This window comes from Acinonyx jubatus, chromosome D1, assembly GCF_027475565.1.
Source record: "Acinonyx jubatus isolate Ajub_Pintada_27869175 chromosome D1, VMU_Ajub_asm_v1.0, whole genome shotgun sequence".
Classification (NCBI taxonomy): domain Eukaryota; kingdom Metazoa; phylum Chordata; class Mammalia; order Carnivora; family Felidae; genus Acinonyx; species Acinonyx jubatus.
Genome location: NC_069390.1, coordinates 1,000,166 through 1,023,593, shown reverse-complemented (window position 1 = coordinate 1,023,593; position 23,428 = coordinate 1,000,166). Strand labels below are relative to the sequence as shown.

General features: G+C 64.0%; 1 protein-coding gene across 15 annotated transcripts in view; it reads right to left on the bottom strand.

The window, feature by feature from the left end:
• The window catches only part of BRSK2 (BR serine/threonine kinase 2), a 60,546-nt gene extending 37,566 nt beyond the window's left edge, over positions 1–22,980 (bottom strand). For 9 of the 15 annotated variants that reach the window (XR_008290210.1, XR_008290212.1, XR_008290211.1 and 6 more), the window contains exon 1: positions 22,753–22,978. Coding sequence is in view for 12 of the 15 variants with exons in the window: in XM_053202729.1 (XP_053058704.1) it covers positions 22,753–22,846 (94 nt within the window). In the remaining 3 variants the exon portion in view is untranslated. Of the gene's footprint in view, positions 1–22,752 lie in introns of all 15 variants that reach the window. The other 6 variants (XM_053202725.1, XM_053202727.1, XM_053202735.1 and 3 more) reach the window with 2 other exon arrangements.
• Between the last annotated feature and the right edge of the window lie 448 nt (positions 22,981–23,428).

Sequence of the window (23,428 nt, the reverse complement as noted above, 5' to 3'; positions counted from 1 at the left end):
GGGAACAGCTGCTCTAGAGGAACCCCTAAAGAGATAATAAGGGGAAAGCAGTGTAGCAGAAACATTAATACAGTAAAGAAAGTGAAATAAACTTTTTTAAAAAACACCTGGCTGATGCAAAATAAGACAGAAAAAGAGGAACGAGTGTACAAAGAACAAACGGAATAAATAGAAGATGGCAGATTGAAATCAAACCATAAAAAATTTAAAAAGATTGTCAGAGGGAAAAGGAAGTCTAAGACCTAATTGTGTGTTGTTTACAAGAGACATGCTTTAAATACAAGGACACATAGGTTGGAAGTATAAGGATGATAAAGATGAGACCATGCTGAAGGGTCTCAGCACATGGGAATGGATGGGATCACCCAGAGTGACCCTGGGGTACTCCCGGATGAGGAAGAGCCAGCAAAACAGACTGGGGGAAAATGGATGGTGTGTAGGAAAATAAGGACAAATGTGGAATTTCATAAGCAGAATGAAAAGAAGAACAGAGGAGAATGTTCCACTGTGTCAAATGCTGCTGGCTAACTAAGGACTGAGAGAGGACCATTGGCTTGCCACCATTCAGGTCACTTCAGTAGGGTAGCAAGGTCAAGAGATAAAGAGAAAAGATGTGGGTTTAACAAGACTAACACTTTTCAGGAGCTTTGATATAAATGGAGGCAAGGAAAAAGGCAGGTGAATCAGACTGGCATCTTTGCTCTGTCCACTGAGGTCAGGAGCTAATGGAACCAAATCTCCCAAGTGCTTGGGGCAAAGGACTCCCTGTGGGGACATGTGTGCACAGAGAAGATAATTTCAGTTCTGGGACTTAGAAATGCTTCTCTTCCACGTAACTTTTCCTAGGAAGTGACTTGACAAAATGAGGTGGTAGTCCAGAAGGAAGCAGTAGATCCCATCCAGGGGGTGTCCTGGGAAACCCCCTGAAGGTGGCTTTTTTAGAAAAACACAGCAGTTTGAAGAAGGACAAAGGGCTCCAAGAATGAGGTTACCAAGAAAAAAAGAAAACTTTTTTCTTGGTAGAATGGATGATCAATCTGTCTCCCTCCCCACCTCCACCCCTTTCCCTTTCCCTCTCTTTCTCTCCCTCTACACACACACACACACACACACACACACACACACACACACACACGCACACACAAGTTTATGACAAATAGTGCAATGGGGGAAAAAAAGGCAACTGGAAACTCCAGAAAAATCAAAGGACTCCCAAGAAAGTTGTGGCGATGCAAAAGGAATGCATCACAAATGTGAACATTCACGGGATGTCAGAAAAGACAATCCGTCAAAGGACTCTGAAGCCTCTGATTTTCCCAAATCCATAGCAACCAGGTCCCAGAGCAGAACCACCAGGCGCACACACACAGCTTCCTTCTAGTGGGTTACAGAACTCCAGCCTGGCAAGGGCAGATAATCTGGGCACATTACTGAGCCCAGCACTGAACAGAACTTCCACACTGACAATTATGGAAACCCTCTTTACGACTTCATTTTTGAAGGTCAACCAACAGTCAAACCCCAGAAAACATGGTGTGGCTGACACACACACAGAAACGCTATTTTGCTGGGCGGCGGGGTGGGGGAAGGTGAAAGTATCTTTTAGGAGGATGGGACAGAAGAGAAGAGATGCCACCCCATCTTGATGGAGCCAGATTAGTGTGGTATTTACAAATTGAGCGCAGGAGTACCCGAGAAGAGCTGTGCTGTCTAGCACCAGCAACAGGGAGGTGCAGGGGCCACTGGGCACTGCCTTAAGTGCCAGTTGAGATTCAGGTGCAAGCTCCCCACCAGGGGGCTGCGGGTGCTGAGCCCCCCACACCCAGACCACTCAGAGTGCAGCCTGCGGACCAGGACAAGATGGGTGGACGTGTGGACTCATATCGCACGGACTCTGGGTGTCCTTCCCGCCACTTCACTCTGTCACATCACGCTAACGTACTAGGCTGAGAATTACTCAAAGTCGGCCGTCCCGTCACATCTCAGGGAGGGGCTGCAGAACCCCATTCTGGACCACGTGTGGTCTGCTATATGTGCGCCACCTTGGTACAAAATAAAGACAAAACCCGCCTCGCAGGGTCTACAGGGCTAGAGAGACCAGCAGCAACCCCTCGGGGCAGCTGGCTCGCCTCCCGGACATCCTGCCAGAAAGCCTGCCTGGCACTCTGCGCAGGCAGCCACCCCATCCACACCGAGACACAGCTCTGGGCTGGCCAGCCCAGCCAGGAAGCAGCCGGCCAACCAGGCGCCCCACTCCCCCACTTGCAGCCTCGCTTCCCAGCTGCCCCCTCCCCCGGGGCCACACTGCCCCGGCCACTGGGAAGCACCCCATGTGCCAGAGGAGGCCCAGGGTTGCCACAGGAGCCAGTAATGAACTCTATCCATCTTGTTTTGGGTCCCCGCTGGACTTCAAAACTCTTGAGTTGCACAAACCTGTACAAACTAAGCACAGAAGTACTGAGAGTGCTGGGGGCCCCAGGCCAGCTGCTCCGGGGCTCCCACGGCTGCCTTCTCAGGGTGGTGGCCTCGGTGCAGCAGGAGGACAGCCACAGAGTCCCTCTGGAAGCTGGCGGGCCCCACCCTCTCGTCGGAGCAAGCCCACTGCACGGGACAGAGCGTGAACCCGAGGGCCAGCAGGGTGAGGCCACTGCACCCGACCCCGGGAGCTTCTGTTCAAATCACACTGGGTGACCTCCGGGGGGGTGACTTTTTTTGGCAAGTGCAAATCTTAGTTCCTACACAAAATATTTTACTTTGCTATCCTTGAAAATGAAAGAAAATTCTTTTTAAATGAAGTTATTTGATGATCGTTTTAGAACTAAAGCACAGATCAAGAAACGGCAGTCATCACTGATTAGCCCATGACAATTGCCAAAGATTCGTTGTATAAAGAAGGGCAGCTAAGAAACAGCCATCTGGGCATCAGGGTGAGATGCAAGAACCTGTCCTGGGGGGGGCCATCGTCCAAAGGGGTCCCACGGTTTGGGGCAGGTTCACCACGCGGACCCACAGGCATCCAGACACAGCTGTTGCGGGCAGCCCCACTCACGTGCCAGGAGCTGTGGACGAGCCTCGGCCCCAGGGGTGGCCCCAGTCCCAAGCCCTACAGTGCTGGCCGGGGCTGCCCTTGGCCTTGGTCTTGGAGCCCACCCAGGGGCCACATCCATCTCGCTGCATGCAGCCAAGGTCAGGGTCAGCAGTCAGCACATCCAGCACAGCATTCCTGCACTGTCCCGGCGTGGGGGAGGGGGGTCACGGCCACTGCAAGTTCACCCGCCCCTCAACCACCAGTGTCCCTGAAGATGGCATGAGGGGCTGGCAGAGCGGGGGTGGGGGTGGTAGCGGGTCCTGCTGATTGCAGGGCTGAGGTCAGGACCCCTTCTCCTGGCCCTCACAGCTCTTGGATTAGAGGGGTCAGGGGACAGCAATGGCAGGACAGTGTGGGAAGAGCCCCAGTTCCACAGGCCCAGATGCTTCATGTCTACTCCCCTCCTGAGTTAGGGGGCTCTGTCGGGGAGCAGGGGACCCCGAGGGTGGGGTGTGGCTGGCGAGAAGACAGCCTCAGCATCATGACCCCACATACCCCTGGCCCCAGCCCGGCTGCCCCCCATGTCTCCCTACTCGGTGGCCTCACCCCCAACTTCTGCTGGCTCTGGCCTGCCCCTCCCCGCCTTCCAGGAATAGTTTTCTTAGATCGAAAACAGTCGATCGAAGTCCTACCAGGAAAAAAGCAAGCACTTTACCAAACCAGCCATGAAATTCATTTTTCTCCACCAGCAGGTGCGACAGCCAGCCCGCCCTTTGCCTAAACTTCTCCAAGGGTGGGAGCATGGCAGGTGCCGCCCCAACTCTGAAAAGGACCCCTAGGAAAAGGGACAGGAAGCGGCCCCCACCACAGGGCCTGGCTGCTCCCCACCTCCTCCAGAGGCCCGTGGGGCGGGGTGGCAGGGGCACACTCCCATCCCAGTCCCCCAGCCTTGGGAGCAGGCAGAGACCTCCCCCAGTGGCACAGGGCAGAGGAGAGGGGAGTTCCCACCATAGCCACGGCTTCCCTGGTGCACTCCCCACCCGGGGAGATAGGTCAGCTGTCTGCTCTGAGGCCACGTGCCCAGAGTTCAAGAAGCAGGTTGCAGAGACTAGAGACCGGAGGTGGAGGACCGGCCCTCATCACCCCAAAGGGGAGGGCAGCTGCAGGGGCGGGGCGCCGTGGGGGGCGGTGCCAAGCCCACCCCTCCCCCTCTGGTTAGTGCGGGGCAGGGGCGGGGCCTGGAGGCCCCGCCCTCACAGGAAGACGTGTACACACGCACGCACACTAACGGTGCAAGTTTGACGTGCTTCCGTCACCACGCACCTTTCCTAACGAAAGATCAAGAAGGCAGCCCGCAACCCGGGCCCTCTGGGGACCTTCTGCCGCACAGGGAACTTACCAGGCCCCGCGCCTCCCACAGCGGTCAATCTCCCTGAGCCCCAGCTCGAGGCCCCTGACGGGGAGATCCAGTCCCGGAAAAGCATCTTTGGGGGGGCCTCAGCACTGGGCCCGGGGCCAGGTCCTCCCCAGTAGCCGCTGACAGGGGCTGCAGGGAGATAGAAGGTGGGGCAGAGGAGGGGTCTCCCAGGCTGATGAGAGACGGTGGTGGGGCCGAGGCACAGACCCAGGTGAACGAATGGGTCAGCCCTCGTGGGTCTCGGGGAAGCCTTTGGGAGGCATTGGGCTGAAGGCTGCAGGGAGGGCATTGCCAGGGCCTTGGTGATGGGGCAGATGCCCCCAGAGTGCTGACAGCAGAGCAACTCGGGATAGGCCCTGGGCTGCCCCACTCCCTCCGACCCTGGCTTATGTCTGAGCCCCGAGGTCCCCAAGATGCCACAGAGGCACCGGCCCCGTGGCACCGGGTCCTTCCCAACAGGCCTGCAGGGCAGACAGCGCACAAGGCCTAACACCAGCCCAAGACCAGCAGTCGTGGAGGGGGCAGGAGGAGAGGCCCCCGGGGTGAGCCTTGAGTGCCTGGAGCTGCCTCTGGGGCTGGGGCCAGGCAGCCCCTGCCCGGCCGTGTTGCTGGTCTGGGAGGGTAGCACATGGGAGACGGGCAACAGCGGGGCTTCAGGGGCCAGACCTGGTGGGAGAGCCCACCCGAGGTGGCCTGGTCAGAGGTCCCCAAGCCTTGGCCGGTGGCCCGCGGCCTCCTCCGCCAGGGCGTGGGTGGTGGCGGGCCAAGGACTTCTGTCAGGTGCACGCATTCCCACCTGGGAACCTCACAGCTGGGCCTCACCTGGGGCCGGTGAACGCGCAGAGCCCTTCCCCCGGGTGGCGCTCTCACACACTCACATACACACGTGCACACACGGACTCACACCCACGCAGGGAGATAACCCGGCAGTCGGGGCTGAGCCTGCAGGGTGGAAATTATCTCTGCAGCGGGAGCCACACTGGCTTTGAGGAGGGGGCGCGGGCTCCGTGTGCCCAGGTGATCACCCTGGACAGCCTGGGCCCTCCCACCAGCTACAGAGGAGCAGAGAGGGGACAGGGTGTGTCTCCAGGCCTCACTGGGACACGACCATCCTGGGGTGGCAGGCGCCCCTGTGGTCGGAAGCCAGTGCAGGGCCATGCCTGCTGTTCAGCTGCAGTGCCCCCGACGCTGCCCGCTGACCCAGGCTCGTGGGGGTGCCCGGGTGGGGGCTCTGGCCCAGGAGAGGAGGAAAGAGGGAGGGGAGGGGGCGAGAGGGCGCCACTGTGAGCAGGTGTGAGGCTGGAGCTCCCGGGAAAGGAAGCCCCGAGTGGCTTTGCACTTTGCCCCTGGGGGCCGGGGCCAGGGAGCCTGCTCAGCCTGGTGGCCAGAGCTCCCACCCCACCCCTGAAGGACCCCAGCTGGTCTCCAAACCCTGAGCAGCCTCGTACAAAGCCCTCCCCCCCTCTCTGCTGCCAAACCGCCATCTGTTGCCATGGCAACGAGAGCAGAAAAGGCAGGCGCACTAAGCGCTCTCCCCCAACCCCCTGCTTTCCCTGCTCCTTGAGCTGGGCGGGCTCCAGGGGCCCGCAGCCCACACTGGCCTCGGGGCCTCCCTGCCCCCAGCAGTGGGCCTGGTCTCAGCTCCGGGAACATCTGCCTCCCGCACAAAAGGCCAGATCCCCAACCTAGCCCCCCCCACCCCCGCCCACCAGGGTCGGACCCCTCCTGCGTCAGGGAATGGCTGGAGGCCTGTCTGGTCCCTGACCCACCACCCCCACAGTGCTCCCGGCCACCCACCCGGGCCCCGCCCTGAGGCATGGGTAGACAGCACGGTCCTGGCTACTGCGTGGCAGGGGACCAACCCGTGGAGACACAGCCGCAGCTCCGCCACCACATGCCGCCTCAAATCACCTGCAGGTGGGCCAAGGAGGCCTCGAGAATAAAGCAAGCACCGGCCGGCCCTACTGTCTGCGTCTGGCTGAGGATGCCTGGAGGTCAGGGGCGGGTGCAGTGACAAGAACACACAAGGCAGCAGGCGCCACTGGGCGCCCGGTCCCAGCACGGCGCCACTACCCTGGTGCGCGGGTCCCACGCCCTATGAGGCAGACGCTGCCAGGGCCCCTTCTGTGGCGAGGCCCAGGGGCTCAAGGCAGAGTTGGGGGGACCGCAGGAGCCGGAGGATGCCAGCCTCCCCAGTGTGGCCTGACTTTCCTGCCCAGAGGCCCCCATTCCCTGGCCACCTCCCTGGTGAGTCCAGGAGGCAAGGGCAGGGCAGGCCATCTGGAGCCCCCTTGAGCCTGGGGCTGTGGCGTGAAGGCCCCCGTGATGCCGCACCTGCCCCAGTTCCTTCCGAGGACACCACTGCCCTGGGGCCCAGCCAGCATTTGTGTCTGGGACACCCTACTCCATCCCACCCCAAGCAGGGGCTCGCTCCGGGCTGTAGGAGGAGCCAGGTGGAGGTGGGCCGGGGAGAGCCCACCCCTCCTCCCAGGACTGTGGAGTCCGGCGTGGGGCGGGGAGGGAGCCAGGGGACTCCCTGGCAAGGCACTGTGAGCTCCATGGAGCGGGAGGCCAGAGGAGGCCGGGGCTGCCCACGTCCCCAGGAGGCTGCAGCCTCCTCCCTGAACTGAAGGACCCAGCCCGCAGGGGGCAGGGCTGGCTGGAAGAGGGAGCGGATTCCCCTCTCCTCCAGAGTCACAGGCTGGGCGCTGGGTGGTTGCCATGGCGACCAGAGGCGGCGGACTGACAGGGTGGGGGGTGGCGTGTGTGATGCAATGGGACACCCCTCCCTCTCCTCCCCACCCCCGGGACAACTCCCCCAGGACCAGGAGCCCCCAGATGGCCACTCACCCTGGGGCCAGACAGGAGGGCAGGCGCTCCTCCCCCGGCTGCGCTCCCCTGGCCGCCGTCCAGAGCGCGGCATCACTGTCCCTGCCTCCAGGCCAGGCTCCTCCAGGCGCAGCAGGGCCTCCCTCGGCCTGGGCAGCCCACCCACCCAGCCAGCATCCCCAAGGGGCATCCACCTACTGTGTGCTCAGTTCTGCATCCTATGAGCACCAGGCCCAGGCGCTAGGAGACCCGATGGCCTGACCTGAGAACGACAGGGGGTCCCTCTGCCTGGGGGAGAGGCAGGGGGGAAGGGGAAGCTGCCCACCACCTCCGACAGCTGGGCCCCAACACCCCTCTGGCCATGGCCCCGTGGGCAGGGAGGGCCGGGCCAGCCGCACGCAGGCACGGGGCAGGACACCCAGAGACACCGCGGCCGTGTCTTGGGGGCAGAATGCTGTGAAACCATCAGTTCCGGGGGTACACTGGGTGCAGCGATGGCAAGCAGATGGCCCGGCCCCCGCGTGCCCCTTTCCGCCCCAACCTCCGCCCACTCCGTACTGGGAAATCCGGAGGAACATGCCTTCAGAGGGGCAGGTGAGCGGGGACCAACCACGTCTCCGGTTCTAACGGTGGCAGACGACCACGTTAGATTTTTACCAACTGGTTTTCAATTCAATGCTGTAAAATCAGCCCAGTGAAATATTTTGATTAAACCCCATAACTATTCAGAAATTCAGTCTGGTAAATTGTGGTTTTTATAAGCTGGTGTTCTAGTTTCAGGAGCCTCAGGACTGAAGGCTGATGACAGGGTCACCTGCCAGTGCCCACAGGCTGGAGGTAGGAAGGTGGTGGGGCTGGGGGCCCGAGGAAGGGTCTGACGCTTGCGGGGAGCAGGCGGCAGAAGACGAGGGCTTGGGGGCTGTCACGAAGGGAAGGGGGAGGGTCTAGCACACAAGGAACCCTGTGCACAAGAAGGCGAGGCTGCAGGGGCTGGGGTCACACCTGCAGTGTGGACGCTGTGGCGTGGCCAGAGGTAGCACTGCTGATGGCCCACACTGCCCAGTCCCCCAGGGAGGTGTGGGGCTGTGGGGGTGGGGTGGGGCAGTGCAGGGGCAGCTGGCAGAGCACCCGAGTCAGTGACTGAGTTTCGTGCAGAGGTTAGAGGAGGGGCCGCCAGGAGAGGTGGGCAGCGAGCAGGTCCCAGCAGCAGACACATACCTCAGTCTACCTGCCCAGCAAAGCACAGGTGCGCCTCCCTCCCTTCTCCACACCTGCCGCCCCCCTCCCGCCAGGCCCCAGGGACAGCAGTGGGATCACCGGCCACTGCACACACACACCTGTCACTGCACACCGCCTGCGCCTGCGCACACGCCTGTCAGCACACACCTGCCCCCGTGTGCACACCTGTCACCATACACACACACTTGTCACTAGGCACACCTGCCCCCATGCGCATACCTGCCCCCGTGCACATGTCACATGTCACCGCACACACCTGCCGCTGCACACACACACACCTGCCCCCGCGTGCACACCTGCGCACACCTGCCCCTGCACACACATCTGTCACTGTGTATATACATCTGTCACTGGGCACACCTGTCACTAAGCGCACACACCTGTCCCTGCACACACCTGCAAGGTGTGGGGGACCCTCGGGCACAGAGCCAGGCCCAGGGGCACTCGCAAGGTAAGGCAGGGGTAGAAATACTTTCTAGAAGCTTCCTGGCCTCCCCACAGCCCCTGCCCTGTAAAGTGGGAGCTACAGGTGACCAGACACCGGAGGTCGGCCACCCTCCATCCCTGACTGCTTCCCAGCTCCCACGAGCACCCTGGCTGTCCCCAGCCCCCTGACATAGGACACAGTGAAGCCACAGGCAGGTGAGGCCCCCTGCATCCGCTCGCCAGCTCATGGTCAAGCAGATGAAGTCACAGCCCACCCACCTGTGGTCACCAGGCACCCCTGGTGGCCCCTTTGCCAGAAGCCCTGGGGCGGCTACCCGGGGTGGCCCTGGAGGCCCAGCAGGCTGGAAGAGGAACATGAGGATGGGTGGACCCCTGTGGCACAGCGAGGCCTCCTGTCCCCCAAGTAGGGTTTCTGTGGGAATGTCACAAGAAACAGAGACTCCGCAGAGACCATGGGGGCCATTCTGCACTGTCAATTTGGGGTTTAACAGTGAAAAAAAGACCTGATCTACACTTAAAAAAACTACCTGGGGGTGCCTGGGTGGCTCAGTCGGTTAAGCATTTAAGCATCTGACTTCAGCTCAGGTCATGATCTCATAGTTCATGGGTTCAAGCCCCATGTCGGGCTCTGTGCTGACAGCTCAGAGCCTGGAGCCTGCTTCAGATTCTGTGTCTCCCTCTCTCTTTGCCCCTCCCCTCCTCACACTCTGTTTCTATCTGTCTCTGAAAAATGAATAAACCTTAAAAAAAATAAAATAAAAAAACAACTATCTGACTTGGATTCCCCAATCACTACGGCAGTCTCGAGTCCCACCCTCCCAGGGGCCAGCGAGCTTGTGTCCCCTCCCTGCTTATGGGGTGGGGGCACATTGAGTCATGCCCTCTTCCTAGAGCCCTGGGAGAGCAGCCCTGGCTCGGGGGTCCAGGGCAGGACAGGGTGGCACTACCTAGAAAAGGAGGCCAGGCCTGGAGCCCACTGTCCAGAACCTGCTGGGTGCTAGCTGTGGGCGGGCCCTGGGCCTCACTTTGCTCCTCCATACCAAGGCACAGAGACCCCGACTGTGGGGAGCACCTGACCCAGAGGGGCTGAGGGCGGAGGCCGATGCTGGGGCAGGGTGGCTGGGCCCAGGGACCCTGGCTGGTGCCCCACATGACACAGATGCCAAGGTGCCAAGGCTGGGGGGGGTGGCCATTCCCCGCCTGGCCAAGGCGGACCCTGGAGCCTGGGACCAGGCTTGGGTGAAGCACAGAGGTCTGGGGATACTCCCAAGCCCCTCTGCCAGGAGTGCAACCTCCCTGGGGGCAAATCCAGACGCGCTTGGGTCCCTCAGGGGGATGTGCTCCCGAGACAGACAGACCGCTGGCTGCAAGGCCCACCTGCAACACCGGCAGGAAGTAGGAGAGCAGCCCTGCGGCCCTTCGCCGCCCCCGCGCAGCGGAGGTTGGGAGCCAGGAGAGCCCGCCCACCCCCGTCCCAGGAAGGACGCGGGAGGGTGTAATCTCCCGCTAGGGGTAATCATAGAATGTGCTTAGCAGGCAGCTTGCTCCAAAGGACAGAGAGAGAGGACACAGTCAAAGACCTGCCTGTCACACGTGTCACCCTCATCCTGCCAAACACCCTCACGGGTCTGAGGACCACTTCCGGGAGGGCCCCCTGCCCACAGCTGTCCACGGTCTCGGAGCCCGGGGCGAGGGGGACGTGTACCCCTGCGACCTCTTCCCTGCTGGGGCTGGCACTCGGGTGGTGGCATCTGCCCCCCAGACGGCAAGAAGGGGCACAAGGTCCCTGCGGTCCTCGATGTGCCCACCACTCCCTGCCCCAAGGGCCCCTGCTCGGCGCCCCCAGACCACTGCCCTGTCCCACGAGCCTCCCCACCCCCACCAGCACCCACTGCCCAGGGACTGGGGCAGGCAAGGTGCTCGCTACACACACATGTCCTCTGCCCTGGGAAACCTGCAGGTTAGTCTCAGCTCAGGCCCGCTGTACACGGGCCTGGTTTATGAAGGCCTTGGGGCGCCTGGGTGGCTCAGCGGGTTAAGCGTCTGACTTGGGCTCAGGTCACGATCTCACAGCTCATGGGTTTGAGCTGACAGCTTGGAGCCTGGAGCCTGCTTCCGATTCTGTGTCTCCCTCTCTCTCTGCTCCTCCCCCACTCGTGCGGTCTCTCTCAAAACTAAATAAACATTTTAAAAAATGTTAAAAAATAAATAAACATTAAAAAAACGAAGGCCTGCACCCAAGTGCAGGCCACCCATCCAGAGGCCGTACACGCCAGAGAACCCGACGTGATCCTGCCAGCGTGGGGTTCCCAGCCTCTGTCTCTGCTGACCCGCTGACAGGCCCAGCCCCCTCCTGCCCAGGGCTCCAGAGCAGGCAGAGGAGGAGAGGCACAGGGCACCACCCAGGCAACACCTGTCCTGTGCCTGCTCAGAGCTGACAGCCTCCCTCTGCTTGCCCGTGCCATTTCTGGGAGTTGCCAGGCCCCAGGGTAGAGGCACCTAGCGTCCAGAGAAGGAGCACCTCCGTGGGGAGGGCACCGGCCTGCAGCCCTCCCTGTACGCAGGACTCACTGCACTGGTGAGCCCCCCAGCCAGGGCCTGGGGAGCGTGCCCGCAGCTGCCAGCCCCTCACAGGGGGCCTGGCTCCCCCAGGGGACCTCACAGAGAGAGACCAGCCACGCAGAGGCTAAGGAGAAGGCTATCCCTCAGTAGAGAGACCTACTGTTACACCTTAAAGTCCTGCCGCAGAGACAGATGGGCAGGACAGGACCCTGCTCAAGTCACCTGGGGTGTGGTGGCACTGTCACCTAGAGGCCACCCAGCTGGGGTGACTCAGGATGCTGCAGATCCCTGGACAGAAGGAGCAGTGAGTGAGAACCACAGGGCTGGCCAGCCAGCTCAGGTGGTGCCCCAGCCCTCGCCTGGATGTGCCCTTCGCTCCAACACCCCCCGCGGGTCATCTGGCCCCCCCCACAGGGGCATCTGCAGCACCAACCTGACCAGGAAGTGATTCTTCCTCATACTGACCCATGGACCGAGGAGGACATGGCCTGGGGTAGGGAGTGGGCACCTTTCTGGGTCTCTGGATGTAGGGACAACCGTGACTGGCCCCCCACTGACCCCGCTGAGCTCCAGGTCCCACGGCTGCAGACACCAGGGCGGTGCACTGTGGAAGGGGTGGTGTGGTATTTAGCCCGCGGCCAGCTGACCCCGAGCTGTGGACTGTGGGTCTGAGCCACCCGCAGGCAGAGGGACCCGAGAGGTGGAGGCCTGGATGTGGGCCTGTCCCCACCTCACAGGGCAACAGCCCTCTGGGGACAACGGCATGCATGCCCCCCACCCCTGCCCCTGGTCAGCAGCAAAGCTAGAAGGAATCTGATGGGACCCACTCTGAAACCCTGGGCCGCTGGGCGTCACCTGGGGGCTCCCCTGTAGCCCCTGCCGAGCCCTCCATATGTTTGTTCTGCCGCCTAGGACAACACAGCCCACGTGTACACATGCCCCCCCCTCCCCGTGGCTCCGTGGCGTCTGCTGGAGGATGTTCTATCTGTGCCACTTTATGATTAGTTATAAATCCCTTGGGATTTGGGGTTTAGAATCAGCAAACCTCCAATCTGTGACAAGCCCTCTGCCTCTTTAGAGATAAGCCAGCATCAACCCTTCACTATCCGCCAAGCCCACAGCCCTCCAACAACAGGACACACTCCCTCCTCTGCCTCATTCTCAGACACACACCCCCTCCCTCCCCAGCAAGCCCAGGATGCGGGTTTGGGGCTGAGAGCCTGGCTTCCTGAATTCTACCCAGTTCCCAGTAATGTCCAGGCCCAAGGAGGGGGCTGTGGGAGGGTGACACCTGGTGCCTTCACACCCCCACATCTCTGTCCCCCCAGGTGAGGGGCTCGAGCAGCCACACCTGTGACCCAGAACCCAGCCCCCTCAGACACCCCAAGGCCGTCCACCCATGGCCCAGTGTTCTGTAGACACTTTCATACTTCATCCACCCCCAGGTCACGACCCCCGAAACAAGGGGAGCTGGCAGCAAGGCAGGGCAAAAACTGGACGGTGGGGACCAGACCTCCCCTTCAAGGAGCCCTGACGGTGCAGGGCACCCACAGCCTCTAGGGCATTGGGCCAGGGGACCGGCCGAGAACTCCCAGGTTGTCCTGTGCCCTCACAGCACCCACACACATCTCCAAGGGAACCAGACGGAAGGTTCCTGCCCCAGAGATACAAGGTAAATATCAGAGGGGGGTGGGGGGGCTGCTCTGGGAAGTCACCTCAAATCAACCCCAGAGCCAGAGAAGGTCCCCTCATGCCCACAGCCTCTGTGAGGCCTGGCTCTCTCCTTGCCCCCAGGAGACTGGGCCAGTGGCTCCTCCTGCAAGAGGAGGGAGAGCCTGGGGGCCAGGGTCTCCCCTGGGAGCACGACAGAAGGCTTGCCACCACTAAGTACATTTAGCACCCAGGAAGCTCCCACCTCCTGCCCCTTGTTAGCACAGAACCAGTCCCACAGCCAGGCGACAGGCACAGGAGCCTGCCAGACACCTGGACCTTCCCACGGCAGCAGAGATTTGAGGACACGCTGCCAGCTGCGGCCTCCCTCACAGGGAACGGAAGCTGCCGACTTCAGCACGGCCCTGCTGGACAGCTCCCCAGCCGCGGGCAGGCCTTTCCAGGGAGAGGGACTGGCCTCTCGCACCCCCACACCCAGGACTGGGCACAGGGCGGTCTTCTCCCAGTCTGAAGGCCCCAGAGTCAGAGTGTGGCCAGCAAGCTGCCCCAGCCTTGTCCCCACAGCCCCCTCCCCGCAAGGATGGCGCAGCAGAGATGGGGGCATGACCCAGAGCTTGTGACTGCTCCCCCTGGAGACCCAGGAAGGGGGGACCGGGTGGGGGCACCACAGGCTGCTGGCAAGGACCAATGAGGGGTGCTCCCAGGAACACTGCCTGCCTGCCCCCACCCCACTCCCATTCCAGCCCTGATGGCCCTGCTCCAGGGACAAGGCTCACAGGGAGCTGGCTCCTGAGCACCGGGGCTCCTGGCAGCCCAGGCCATGCACACAGTTGAGGGGCTTAAGGGAGACCCCTCCAGGCCACCACAGCCCTGGTCAGATGGCCCACCACAAAATGCACCCACACTCGAGGAATACATTTGCACATATAACATGAGCCCTGACTGCAGGGCAAGGAGTGTGCATGACTCCCTCAAGCAGCACCCTAACACTAGGCAGGAAACCCAAAAACACGGACACCACAAGGGTGGGGGGGGGCTCAGCTGCTCCAGTGAAGTCACATGTTGAAGCCACAGGCCAGGTGGGCTGGCAGGGCGGGAACACGGGCCCAGGGTGGGCAGGGCCGTGGCCAACCCCGGCTGAGCTCCGGTCGCTGGACACACTGCTGTCCGTCTGCCCTTCCAGGGAGCCCAAAGCACCCGAGGACAGGGTCCCCGCGCCCAGGAGGACCAGGCAGCCCACACTGGGAGGGCGCCTCCCTCATCGACGCTCCTACAGCAGCAGGGGGCACGGGAAGAGGGACCCAGGGAGGAGCATGACCTGGCATGCCGCGTGCTCCCCACTGGGCCTGGACCTCCGTGTGCACAATGGGCAGTGATGCGTCCGGACCCGGCAGGTCTGGGGCCCCAGGAAGGGCTGAGCCCCTGCCCTGCCGTGCCCCGCAACCGGCACCAAGCATAGAGGACTGTGGACTAAAGAACAGAGGCCACACCGCTACCACACAGGGGGCGGGGGTTGCGATTGAGGGGCCCCACCCGCATGTGCATCGCCAGGGTGTTAGGGACATGGACCCCCGAAGTCCCGGCCTCCAGGCAGCGAGGGCAGAGGCCTGGCTGGGGGTGGACACTGGGCCTCCGGGAAACAGCCACTTCAAGTGAAAAACCTAGCATCTGACTGAATTTCTGCCGGTTTGGAGAACCCAGCTACCTTCGCAGGGTGACCTGGTACTGTGCTCTTTCAGGGTCTGTCAGACACACACCGAAATACTGAAGCTGCTCTAGGACTCACCTCCCATTAACGCCGAGTGTGGGGGAGGGAGCGAAACTGGCCTCATGCTGCTGAGGGTGGGCTGGGCTCTGCGGTCGACACCCCAGGAGCAGGGCCACGTCCCAGGGCACCGTGGCACCGTGCGGCAGAGGGAAGGGCAGGATAAGCCCCTTACCGGCTCGGAGCCTGCGGCTGGGGCAGCCGCCACTCTGTGGCCCCGACTGTGCTCCCTGCCCCCCCCCCCCGACCCGGCCCTGCAGCCCAGCACGGCTGCCCAGCCGGGCCTTGCGACAGCCCCCACCCACTGTCCCCACAGTGCATCTGCCCTCCTTTCTCCCCACGGCCCCCCTCCCCAGCCAGGGCCCCCCTCAGGCAGCATGTCCAGCACACGGCCCGAGCAGGACACACCGGTCCCCTGCGGGTTCGGTCCCGCACGTCCCACATCACACACGAGAGCGAAGACACAACCATGGAGGTGTGAGACCGTCCAAGCAATCGCACAGGTATCAACAGTCTGGGCCGTTCATGGAACAGAGGGTGGGGGCCCTGCGCATGGGCATGACCTCGAGACCCCGGACGGTCACAGCATCCCACACCCGGCTGCTCCTTCCAGGCCCCCAAGCGCCCCATGCCAGGGGTGGGCGCAGGAGGGATGGGTGAGAGAGAGGCCTCGGGGTCGCGCCAACCCCACACACCTGAACGATCCTAAGGGACCTGAGCTCCTCACACACACCAAGCTGCACACCCTGAAGAACAAAGGGGCTAGAAAGTTCCAGGGTGCTCCTCCCCACAGGCATCGGGGACTTGCCCCCTCGTGCTCCCCGTGCCCAGGAGGAGGCCAGCTCCGTGAGTCCCCTGGGGCTACACCCAGGCTCTCGGACAGGCGGGCAGGGTTGGGGGAGGGTCTGAAAGGAGTGTTTAACAGAGCCTTCAGCTGCCCACCCAGGAAGGGGACTCCGCCGGCCTCCGCAGACCTGGGCTCCCAACTGCCCCTGCCCAGCTGGGCCCTGGCCGAGAGCCTGAGGCCGGTATCACCGCCCAGGAAGCTGGACACGTGAGCCCGGTCTGCCGTTGGACCCACGTCTCAGACAGAACCAGGTGAGTTAAGTACCCTGCCTTGGAGCTGCCTCCCACCACAGCCCTGCTTCACCCAGTGGCCACCTCCGTCCATCGCCTTTCTCATCTCGGCTTGGCCCCTGGGGGAGGCCCCCTACCCAGGGAAACAGCCAGCCAGGACTCAGGTGAGCTCCCAACCCGGCTGGGCCAGCCCAGGCAGTGGCTCCCCACATCACCTCCACTCTGGCCTCCCGGCCTGCAGTTCAGGCTGAAGCTGGCCACGGGAGTCAGTCACCCAGGGGCACTCGGGCCAAACCACGCCTCACAGATGCCACATTCCCGGCCAGGCGGCCTCCCGCCGCCCCCACAAACTGCCCACGGCAGTGATGTGGAGCCGTAGCCTGACGTGTCCCCGGCTCCTGCTGCGTCACTCAGGCCACACAGGCCCTGTTTAGGCTGCCCTCCCACCTCTGCCCTGGGGCCACGGAGGCCAGCCCTGCCCTCCAGGGCCCACCCTCGGGCCCCGCCTAAGCCCACAGTGGGTGGCTATGGTGTGGGTGCCCCGGGGTGCCTCCATTACCAGTGGCAGGCCATGAGCCCCCGCTCCCAGGGACCCCCAGTCCCTCCACTACTGCCCAGTCCAGAACCATAAGGCCCGGGGAGCCTTCTGTCCCCCTCGGCCAGGCTCGCGGGGTGAGCCTGTAGGAGGCCTGTGTGTGAGGATGTGGCGACAACCTGGGGAAGTGGCTCTGTCCTCACAAAATGAACCCCCCCCCCCCCAGGATATCATGTGGTGCTCCTTATCTTTGTGACTCTCAGAGTCCACCTAGAGGCCCTGTCAGCCCAGGTTCCAGCAAGGAAACCACCCTGGTCGAAAAGCTCTGCTCCCTTAAGCCCTGGGGCCTCTGGGAGCACTGCTCTGGGGGCTGAGGGGGGGCGCTGCTGCCCAGCTCCAGAACACTGGCCCCTCAGAGACTGCAGAGCAAGGCCGGGGCCACCTCTCAGGGTGGGGCCCGACACAATCCCCGCTTTGTCCCTGCAGCCTCTGTCCCAGCCCAGCCTCCATCCTGTCCAGTGCCCGCGGCAGTCCCGCTCGGCCAGCCAGCACGGCTGGGACAAGGCCTCAGGCAGGGCGCGGGCAGCTCAGCCGTCCTCGGCCAGGACCCGGGGCTCCGGGCCAGGCTCGTGGAGGCCCATCTCAGGCCCGGGGCTGACCTGGCCAGGCACCCAGAATGGCTCCAACAGAGAGCGGCTGTAGGAGACACCAGCTCTCCCCACTTCCTGCAGAGTCCAGAGGAACCCGGGGGCGGGGGGGGGGGTTCCCCCATCCCCTGAGACCCTGGATGGGACCTGACAGATGTGGACCCGCTGTCCTGCCACCAGACACTGCCCACAACAGATGTGCCCCCCCCCCCCAACTGACATCATTCCCAGCATGAGCTTCACAAAAGCCGCAGGAAACCCTGCTCTGGGGGGTGGGGGCTGGGGCTCAAAAGCCACCAGCTACTAAGCGCCAGAGTCCATGCTGCCCCTGCTCTGTGCCTCCAGCACAGGACCACCCCGTTAAGTTCCAAGGTGTCCACAAAGGCCGGTGGGCCCCACCCTGCACGGCTGGAGGGACCAGCCAACGTGGGGAGCATGTGGGGCCACGGGCAGGCAGCAAGCTCCTCTCTGAGACGCATGTGGCCCCCGCACTCACTGTGTGGCGACAGGCCTCCAGAAAGCGCAAGCACTCCCCGGCCACAAGGACGCCGTCCACCGGAGGTGGGCACGGGCAAGAGGGAGCTCTGGGGTCCAGGGAGCCCCAGGCACACCCGCACCCCAGTGGGCAAAGGCAGGGTGGCCACAGCGGTCAGATGGCTCCTCCCCCCACCCCTGGCATTGCCACCTAGCTGGGGCACTGATCTCAAAGCAGCCTTACCCTCCCAAGGTCCCCCCAGAAACCCGCTCTGAGTCCAGTGGCTTTGAAGGCACAGGTGTTCTCCAAGCCAGAGCACCAGGTAACCACGAAGGTGCCCTGACTGTGTCGTGTCAACACCAGTCACAGACGCTCCGTGGTGTCCGCAGACAGGCAGCATGGCCAAGGCGCCACCCACAGCGTCCAGCCTCTGACGCCGGAAGGACCCGTCTGCTCCAGAGACACTGAAGGTGCCAAGCACAGAGCAGGGCTTATGCTCAGGCAGAGGATACGGACAGTGCATATTCAGGCCCTGAGGTCATCCCACAACACCTGGGTAAACCAGGACAGGAAACAGCCAGAGAAACGTGCCCCTGGGCGGGGCCCAGGCCAGTGCTGGCTTCCTGCAGCAACCCACTTGCTGGCCCCACACAGTCCTTGAGGAGGTGAGTCGGGGAGGGGCCGCGGGGCGGTGGGGGCGGGGGGGGGGGCACAGCCAGCCAGCCCTGGAGGCCCCGTCCAACACGCATGCTTCACCAAGCGTGGTCAAGCCTGTCAGCAACCAGAGAGGATCCGGATGGCCCTGGCCACCTTCAGGTAGGCTGGGAATGGGGCAGGACCCGGAGCCCCTCACCCCACGGCTTCTGTTGCCCAAACCCAGTCCTGGGCAGCTGTCACCCCTACAGCCTTCTATGAGGATCCGTTAGAAACAGAGCCCCTCCTTGGGGCTGTGGGCAATGCTGTCCAAGCATCTTAGAGAAAGTGAGAGCCAGCCTCTGCACCTGCAGCTGGGGGCACCCCATTCCCAGATGGTCCTAGAGACATCTCTGCACCCTGGGCACATGGCCTCTGCCCACTCCAGGACTCGTCCACCCCAGAAACCTCCATGCCGAGCTGCCCTCCCTCGACAGGGACAGCCCACCCAGGGACAGCCCTTCGGTCCAGGCGGGGGGCTTCCTGGCAGAGAGCCTGCACTGTGGAAGGTGGACTAGAGTGCTATCTGTCCCACTCAGTCATGGGCGGGACACCGACCGACACTGCATAGGCCTCTCCGACAGCTCCCGAGGGGCCAGGGGAGACAGGCGTGGGGGGGGGGCTCCCCACAAGCTCTGTCCATGACCATCTGAGAACAGGGTCCTGCTACTCTGAACTTTCAAACCGAGCCTGTGCCTTGAGCAGACTGGAACTGCTCCCCTTGGCCAAAGCGCTGAGTTCTGAGCCGGCTTCCTCACTTACGGACAGACGGACTGCACCGTGCCTGCTGCACAGAGGGCGGAGGCTCACGGGGGCAGGGGGAGACCTGCAGACACAACAGGTGGTCCACACATGGCCAGCGGAGGCTGACCGCACTCCCTGCCCTGTCCACCTTTGTGGCCGTGGCCACGCCCCTTCTCCCGGCCTCAGCCCCCTAAAGCACCCCAGGGCCCACTCCAGCCAATGCCCCACCCCCCAGCCCCGTGTGCAGGGCCCATGACCTGCAGCCTCTCTGGCTCTCAAGCTGCCTTCTTCTACACAGCTTTCCAAAATCAACTGTGCCCTTCAGGTCGAAGGCACCTTCCCTGACTCCTGCCTCTGGCTCTGCTCCCCCATCTGCTCTGCCCTGGGCCATGGTCACCCCCAGGTCTATCAGACTCTCTCCTTCACTTGTCTCTTCTCCCAGCTCACCTGTGTCTCTCCCTCCCTCCCTCAGTCTCATCTTCACTGGCTTCCCCCACCCCAGGACTTCTCCTCAGCCTGCCTGACCAGCACCCCACACGAATTCTCCTCAAGGTCCCCGGAGACCCTGAAGGGGACACCCCAGTGCCCTCAGTGTGGCAGTCTAGATCCTTCCCCCTGGCCCACGCTCCAGCCTTCAAGCCCAGCCAGGTGAGCTGCGGGCAGCCGCCTCACAGGCGACCCCAGGACACCGAGGACTGCCATGTAGGGGAGATGCCCTGGCAGAAGGGAGATGACCTCTCAGTCACACCCGTGCTGCCTGGAGGCAGAGGCCTAACGCCCACACAAGTGACAGAACCCGCTTGCTGAGCCAAGAGCACACAAGCGAGACAGAACCACCGAAAAGATGCTACAGAAGGGACAAGCGGGATCCCACCAGCCACCAGAGGGGCGTCCAGCCAGGCAGAGGGGCAGTCTGCCCACACCTGTGCTCGGCAGCCGGCGGTGTCCACTCGACTCCCGCATCTGGAGGCGGAGCAGCAGGTCCCCTGGCTCGGGGCTGCCGGCCGGGGTACCCGCAACGGGTGGGCAGCACGAAGCTCGCCGCCGCCTGGGTGACTCCCTCCCTTTCCAGGGCCCCAGGCAGAGCGCACGTGAGGACCGGGGAGGACCCAGGCACAGGCAGTCCGGGGACGGAGGCAGCGCTCGGAAGCTTCGGTCACACAGTCTTCCACTGAGGTCTCCTGGCAGCAAGCCTACCCTGGATAAGGTCAGACGTTTATCTCCCGGGCAAAAGGACAGGCCTGGGAAACTGCAACTCCCTTGGCACTTGATGCCCAAGACCAGCCAGCAAACCGAGTGGCCAGGCCCAGTGCACCCACACCCCTGGGGCCCCACGTCCACCGAAGTCCAGACAACCCTTCCGCAAAAGGGACAGGGAGACAGCCCTCCCGGGAAGCAGGCACTCCCAGGGCCCTGGACGAGGCCACAAGGAACGCAGGATCAACAGATCCCTGGGGAGGGGGCCTCAGCCACAGGGAGAGCCCACTCCCCTCAGAGGGGAGAGGGACCCGAGGAGAAGGCCCGCCGCTTTGTGTCCCTCTTGCAGCTGTTTCCTAAACATTACATGGCAACGCGGTGTTGACACACGCGAGCGGCTTATCCTTTTGTATTCGTTACTGTTAATTACGGTGGAAACGTCCCGTAATGAACCGTACAACACTGTAACTCGATGAGGAGTACGGAGACCGGCCCCCACCCGTGGCGACCGGCGAGCGCGGCACACGTAGAATTCACCGCTGTCACCACTCACACGATGATGTTTCCTCATAATCACATTTTACCGGTGCGATAATTAGATTATTTCACTGCTCCCACGTTGTGCTGCCCCAGGCCCCTCCCCCACTGAGGATTTCACCAACTCCAGGGGTTCCTTGCAGGAAACATGCGTATTTTGAACTCAGAGGGACGCCGGCTGTCTCCCACCTTGAACCCGGGCCACACCACCCCCACTCCCAACAGCGCTGCCCTACTGCCGGGGATCCCTCGGGGCCACAGCGGTTGGCACAGCGGCTGTCTACCCACAGTGGGGGGGGGGCAGCTTCCCTCCCCCCCCCCCCCCCGGGTCCCTTCATACACGCTCTGCCTTAGTTACATCACAACCGCTGCCCTCCTGGGAGAGCCCAGGGCCTGGCCCACTTTCCTCCCTAACACCACCTCTTGGCTCCTCCTCCGTGCCGCCCAGAGGGGCTTGGGAAGGGCCTGCATGCAGCCTCCCTGGCGGGAGCAGCCCCCTCCTGCCCCCACCCCACCCCCGCCGTGCACCAGCCCAGTGGGATCAGCACTGCTGCACCCCCGTCTTCCCTTCCTCCTCTCCCCTACCGGCCCTAGGTCCCAGGAACTTCCCAGAGACAGGGAGAAGCAGTCAGTGCCAATCGGACCTCTGGGTTGCCAGGAGAGGCCCATCCTGGGAGAAGAAAGAAAATGGCTGAGCCCAGCCTCCCACAAAGCGACTCTGTGAACGCCTGGCCAGCTGGATGAGACCATGGCCGCTGGGCTAGGACCTAGCCTGATCACCAGAAAGCCAGCCAGGACCGGCCAAGAAGCCCCCTCCTCCCACAGACTGGGGTTTGGGGATCCATGGCCTGGGATCTGGCAGAGGGTCCAGCACCAGCCTCCCTCTCCCTCCCATGGGAGAGCGCAGTGTCGCAGACATTCGGAACAGAGGCCAGGAGGAGCGAGAAAGGCGCTGTCCAGCCCTCACGGCCGCCGCGGTACTCTCCCAGTCCCACCGTGGAGGAAGGTCCCAGCCTGGCCAAGGTGGCCCGGTGGGCCCGCAGGACGCCGTAGGGCCGCCTCCCTGCCTGCCGCCGGGAGTCGGGGGTCGCGGCCGGGGGCGCGCGGCTCGGGGCGCAGCTGCTCGGGCAGCACGCCTATTAGCGCGGCCGCGGCAGACGGCAGATGGGCGCCCGCTCGGCCCCCTCCTCCCGCGGCACAATGGGCCCGGTCGCTCCGGCGCACAATGCGGCCGGGGCCGCGCACCTGCAGCCGGAGCCGAGGGGCGCTGGCCCGGCCCGGCCCGGCCCGTGCGCCCCCGTCCGCGCCGCGTGTCCTTGGGCCGCGCCCGGCCGACCGCAGCGGCGCGGCCTACGGGCTCCGCGGCGGGACCCGGTGCCCGGGCGCCCATTGTTCGCGGCCGCCGGCCAGAGCCACGGGCCGGGCCTACGGCTCCCCGCTCGGGACGACCTCCTTCCGCCGCCACCCCCCGCCCCCCCGCCCGATCGGCGCACAGTCAGCACGGCCTTCTCGGCGGCCGGCCTGTGCGCCCCGGCGCCCCAGCGCCCCTGGTCCTCCCCAGCGCCCGGCCCGCATCCATGTCCCCAGTCCCCTTCGGTGTCCCCGGTCCCCTGGTACCCCTCCAACCGTGTTCCTGGGCCCCTCGGTACTCCCGCTCCCCCCGGACGCCTGGTCTCCCCGAAACCCCCTGTCCCCTCGGCGCCCTGGTCCCTCAGGCCCCCGTTCTCCATCGGTGTCCCCCGTCCTCTGCCCCCCCCCCACCGTGTCCGCGTCCCCAGACTCCCCACCCCCGTGTCCCCGGGCCCCCTCGGTGTTCCCGCCCCCCCTCGCACCCCTGGTCTCCCCGCACCCCTTGTCCCGCGGGTCCCCGGGCCCGGCCCAGCACGCACCTGTCTGCCCCTTGCCCAGCGTCTTCTCCAGCCGGTAGGGCCCCACATACTGCGCGTGCTGCGCCCCGCCGCCGTCCTTCCCCGTCGATGTCATCGCTCCCGGGCCCGGCGCCGGCGAGGTGGGAGCCCCGGGCGGGCGGCGGCGGCAGGGAGGGGCCGCGTCCGTCCGCGTCCGTCCGACCGTCCGTCCGTCCGCGCGTCCGTGCGCTGGGCCGGGTCGGCGGCGCCCGGGCGGGCCGCGCTCGCTCCGCGCCCCCCGCGCCTCCCCGCGCCGCCGCCCCCCGCGCCCGCGGCGCTGCCTCTGCTCTCAGAGAGGACCAGGCGGGCGGGGGCACCAGGCTTCCGCCGCCGCCGCCGCCGCCGCCGCCGCCGCCGCCGCCGCCGCCGAGGCCCGCGCCCCGCGCCCTGCGCCCCCCGCGCACGCCCGTCCGTCAGTCCGCGGCCGCGCAGCCCAGCCGAGCTGAGCCGCCGGGCCGAGCCGAGCCGAGCCGAGCCGAGAGGCCGAGCCGAGCCGAGCCGAGCCGAGCCGAGAGGCCGAGCCGAGCCGAGCCGAGCTGAGCCGAACGGCCGGGTCGAGCCGAGCCGAGCCGAGCTTAGCGGCCGAGCCGAGCCGAGCCCGAACGAGCGCATAGGGCTGCAGCGGTGGCGGCGAGTGGCTGCTATGCCCGCCAATCAT